The sequence below is a fragment of the Sinocyclocheilus rhinocerous genome, unplaced genomic scaffold (assembly GCF_001515625.1).
Source record: "Sinocyclocheilus rhinocerous isolate Xijiao unplaced genomic scaffold, SAMN03320098_v1.1 scaffold795, whole genome shotgun sequence".
NCBI classification, from domain to species: Eukaryota; Metazoa; Chordata; class Actinopteri; order Cypriniformes; family Cyprinidae; genus Sinocyclocheilus; species Sinocyclocheilus rhinocerous.
The window spans coordinates 1281399-1286472 of NW_015630361.1; the positions used below are offsets into that span (position 1 = coordinate 1281399).

At 32.7% G+C, this 5074-nt stretch overlaps 1 protein-coding gene across 1 annotated transcript in view; it reads left to right on the forward strand.

The window, feature by feature from the left end:
* The window catches only part of LOC107740282 (N-terminal EF-hand calcium-binding protein 1-like), a 45477-nt gene extending 44115 nt beyond the window's left edge, over nucleotides 1-1362 (forward strand). The window contains exons 11-12 of the mRNA XM_016552661.1: nucleotides 732-823; nucleotides 999-1362. Coding sequence (XP_016408147.1) covers nucleotides 732-823; nucleotides 999-1027 — 121 coding nt within the window. The 3' untranslated portion in view covers nucleotides 1028-1362. The remainder of the gene's footprint in view (nucleotides 1-731; nucleotides 824-998) is intronic.
* Nucleotides 1363-5074: the final 3712 nt, after the last annotated feature.

A 5074-nucleotide genomic window follows, 5' to 3' on the forward strand; every position in this document is an offset into this window, starting at 1 on the left:
GAGAGTCCAAACAGCTGATAAAAACATCACAATAATCCACAAGTAATCCACAGCACTCCAGTCCATCAGTTAACATCTGGAGAAGACAAATGTTATGTGATTGAAAAAAATCCATCATTAAGAGGTTTTTTAACTTCAAGCCATTGCTTCTGGTTAAAATATGAGTCAAAAATCCATAATAACGCTTAAAAACTCATCTTGTCTGAATCAGGAGAGAAATCTGCACAGATCAAGCACCGTTTACAAGCTAAAACAGCTCTAAACAAATATGTGTTTGGATTTTGATGTGAGAGACAACAGGAGATGCACTTTTTCACTGGAGGAAGCATTATTATGGATTATGAACTCGTATTTTAGCCAAAAGCAATGGTTCAAAGTTAAAAATGTCTTAATGATAGATTTGTTTCTTACAAACACTCAAGATGTTAACTGATGGACTGGAGTGGTGTGGATGTTTTTGTGATGTTTTTATCAGCTGTTTGGACTCTCATTCTGACGGCACCCATTCACTGCAGAGCATCTATTGCTGAGACAGTGATGCAATGCTACATTTCTCCAAATCTGACGAAGAAACAAACAAATCTTTCACATTTTCATTTCTGGGTGAACTAGATGTGCCTCAGAACTCAACTAAGTCTCTCGAGTGCTGAAAGAGCTGGCTGTTGTTGATTATATTATCTCATAATGTGAGCTGGATTGTTTCTCCTGACGTCTGTCGTCTCTCTCTGCAGTTATTTGCAGTCTGACGCCAGTAAGATGTTCCAGCGCTGCATCATAGACATGCTGGAGGATCCAGAGATCGTCTCCACGATGCTCATGCCAGGTAAGAGCGTGCGTCATTTATTAGTTTGCTTGTTTAAAGCCGAATGCGTCTGTCTCAGCCTGTAGGCAGAAGGAATTAAACACGAACCCTGGAGCCGAAAAGCACTGGCTGGTGATCTTTAATGAGGAGTTATGATGCTTCATCTCTCTAATATCTGCCTATTTGTTTCTCACAGCATCCTGGTGGATCATGACAAACAACTAACAGCAGCAAGAAAACACCCTTCACCGCCCACCGCTGAACCCCGATCTGAAACATCACCCCAGTGTGTCTTTGAATTAATAACTAGACCTAAAAAAAATCAGATGAATCATCTGTACGTGTGACACACACACACCGTTTTTGTGTTGCATTTTATAGAGTAACGTCTGATGTCCGATAGTTCACTGAAAACAAAACACGTTACACAGGGTTGTGCATCATTCAGAACTGAATTCAGATGCTTTTACATTCCAGTTCAATTTTTTTTTTTATTTGAATTAAATTTGCAAACAGGCAGCAGAAATGTTTAAATTCAGAGAACATTTAAAGAAATTCATATAGATGCGGTAGAAGTATTTTAAATAATTTATTTCATTATATTTAATTCTTGAGTTGTTTAAATTTTGAACTCAGAGAAGATGTAAAGAAATCCATATAAATGTTGTAAAAGTATTTTAAATAATTTATTTCGTTATTTTATTATAGTTAATTATTGAGTTATTTAAAATAAAATCTATTTATTTTATTTTATCATTTATTTTCATTCTTCTTAGGCTACTTTTCCTTTTCTGGGCTATAGTGGATGAACACTTAATTTCACTGAATATATAATATCTGAAGATTCATTTTTTTGATGCTAATGTTTATTTTTTATTCTTTTTAAGATATTTAAGAATTCTTTTTAATTTGTCTGATGGACAATTTTGTGATACATTTTTTAATTGTTTAGAAAATTTTAACTCAGTTTAGCAAAATATGTGTCCCTGGAGCACAAAAGCAGTCTTAAGTCGCTGGGGTATATTTGTAGCAATAGCCAAAAATACATTGTGTGGGTCAAAATTATACATTTTTCTTTTATGTCAAAAATCATTAGGATATTAAGTAAAGATCATGTTCCATGAAGATATTTTGTAAATTTCCTACCGTCAATATATCAAAACTAAATTTTTGATCAGTAATATGCATTGCTAAGAACTTCATTTGAACAACTTTAAAGATGATTTTCTCAATATTTAGATTTTTTTGCACCCTCAGATTCCAGATTTTCAAATAGTTGTATCTCGGCCAAATATTGTCCTATCCTAACAAACCATACATCAATGGAAAGATTATTTATTCAGCTTTCAGATGATGTATAAATCTCAATTTCAAAAAATGGACCCTTATGACTGGTTTTGTGCTCCAGGGTCACATGTGTCTGAACAGTTAAGGAAAAAAATGTAAATATACATAATTAGCCAAAAGTAATGCTGTAAATACTGATGTTTTAGAGCTTATGTTGTTTCGAGCTTTAATTAAATTCCTCTGTATTAAATTTCTTAGGAGTTGCAATTCAGTAGATTCTCAATTCAGCATTCGATTCAGTTCAGATTCACACTCATGAAGGGAAAGGATCTGAATCTTCAGCTCTAAATCATGCTCAACTCGACGCTAACAGGCATGCGTGTAATATTCCTCGCATGTACAGAAAATCAAAGCGTATTTGCTCCATTCCGTTACGAAGCTTTTGAAGCCAGTAGCTTTGATGCAGATACAGCAAATCTCAGAGCAAAACAACATGAAGGAAAACAAGAATTCATGTGTTCTTGTAAATAATTAAGATAACACTAGCACAATGATCTGCTACTTGAGTCTGACACCTTTAAAGTCACCTTTACTTCTCTGGATACTGGAACATGAAGCTGCATGCCGATAGGAGATGTTTTAGAGTGTCGGTTGATTTGCAAGGAACAGGTCGATCACAGATTATTTCTCAAGAGAAGTTTGAAATATTCGAGTCGAGTGTGAATAGAATAGACATTTAATGAAGATGTACAGCTGTGTCATTTCTCTGTAAACCTTCCTGAAGGTGTTTAGAGGACTAGTTCACCCAAACTAATCATTCTGGCATCATTTACTCACACTCGTGTTGTTTCAAACCTGTGCACAATACATGTTTAGCTAATCTGATTTATTTTTATTTATTTTTTCAAATATATTTTGACAATACAAATACAAAAAATATATTTGCTAAAATATGTTTCAATATATATTTAAGTAAATATATTTTCTGACCATATATTCTTTGGTAATTAATTCCATATTTTTGAAAATATATTTAAAAAATATAAATATACTGTATATACAAAATATATGAATTTCTAAACGTAGGTTCGGCAGGAGCCTAATCATTCAGTCCCATCAATCATCATTATGAGCCTATATACGCAGCAGTCATTTCGCCATTCCAGCGACAATTCTTCTTGCATCTAGTAATTTGAAAAATATATTTAATTGATTTTCACTGTTTACAACATATTTAGCATGTATTTAAAATATATTTTGGCCATATATATATATGTATATTTATATATGTATGTATTTTTTTTCTGTATGGAACAACATTTGGGTGAGTAAATGCTGATTTTGGGTGAACTATTCCTTTAGTTCACTGCATAGACACTATAAGATCCTGGTTTTATTGAACATGGAAACCTGCTAGTTGTTGTACTATTTATGCATCTTAACTGAAAAACAGAAACTTGACTTTTTGCTTTAGTTTTTTTCCGTTTTTGTGGTTTAGTCCATTGAATGAAAATAAAAGTCGAACAATCATTTTGTGTTTAGTTTTGTTCTTCAGCCATTTTTGGTTTTACACTTCCTAATACCTGCACGACTTCCTACTATACTTTGTATGATTGTGTTTGTGAATCTATGAATATAAAGCAGCATGCTAGAAGTCAGAAGTATTATAGCTACATCTTTCCAAGTAATTAGTAAAGATCCTTTCGCTCTCTCATAATGACACGGTTCAGTGTTTTTTCCTCCTTACGTCTCAGTACATGGCGTTTCTGAAATGATGCAGAAACATTCAGCGTTCAGACAACAGACAGTAATTGGGACTTTTAAGTTCTTGTCAACAAGAGTAATTGGACAGTGATTAAAAAATGTGCAAAAATCTCACATGCACTCGAATAAATTCTAACATCTGCTTCCTTATTTATGTTAGGAATATATTAGTAACACTTTATAAGAGCTAAACATTAATGGCATTAACAAACAGTGTCATATTAGATGATGCTTAACAGTAAGGAGTAGTTTACACAAAAATGAAGATTTGCTGAAAATGTGCTCACCCTCAGGTCATCCAAGATGTAGATGAGTTTGTTTCTTCATCAGATTTGGAGAAATGTAGCATTGCATCACTGTCTCAGCAATGGATGCTCTGCAGTGAATGGGTGCCGTCAGAATGAGAGTCCAAACAGCTGATAAAAACATCACAATAATCCACAAGTAATCCACAGCACTCCAGTCCATCAGTTAACATCTGGAGAAGACAAAAGCTTGTAAGTAACAAATCCATCATTATGGTGTTTTCATCTAAAATATGAGTCCATAATCCATAACATTCCTTTCTTGGATGGCCTGAGCGCAAGTTAATTTTTGACAAAATTTCATTTTGGGGTGAACTATGCCTTTAATATATATTAAAATAGTCACATGTTGTTAAACATCCAGTCATATATTTATATGAAATGTAATATATAATGTTTGTTAATGATATTGATAAAACCAACAAGATCATATGTAGGCCTATATATGAAAATGACAAACTACCATACTACTTTTAATACTTTAGAATGTAGAGGGTGCATGATATGCAAAATTTGTATATGCAAAGATGATGCACTATGTTCATCAAAAAACAATGCGAAAAGTCCTCATATTAATAATTAGTAATCAGTTAGTATTCATGGTGAGCATGTGCTGTTCTCTCTGTCTCCCTCTTCTGCTGGTGTTTGGGACTCATTATAACTAAAACTAAAATAATAAAAAAAAACATTTTTGTTACTTGAAATTTAGCTAATAAAAGTAACTGAAAGGAAACAGTTCTCATTTTCATTTTGTTGAACTTGAAGTAGCCTACTAAAGTAATTAAAACTACAAATAAATGAAAAATTAATCAAAATTATATGTGCTGCAGCTGTAGACATAAAATGGCAAACAAATTACAATTTTAAAATTAAAATGAAAAAAAATATACATATATATATTAAGAAAATATTGATT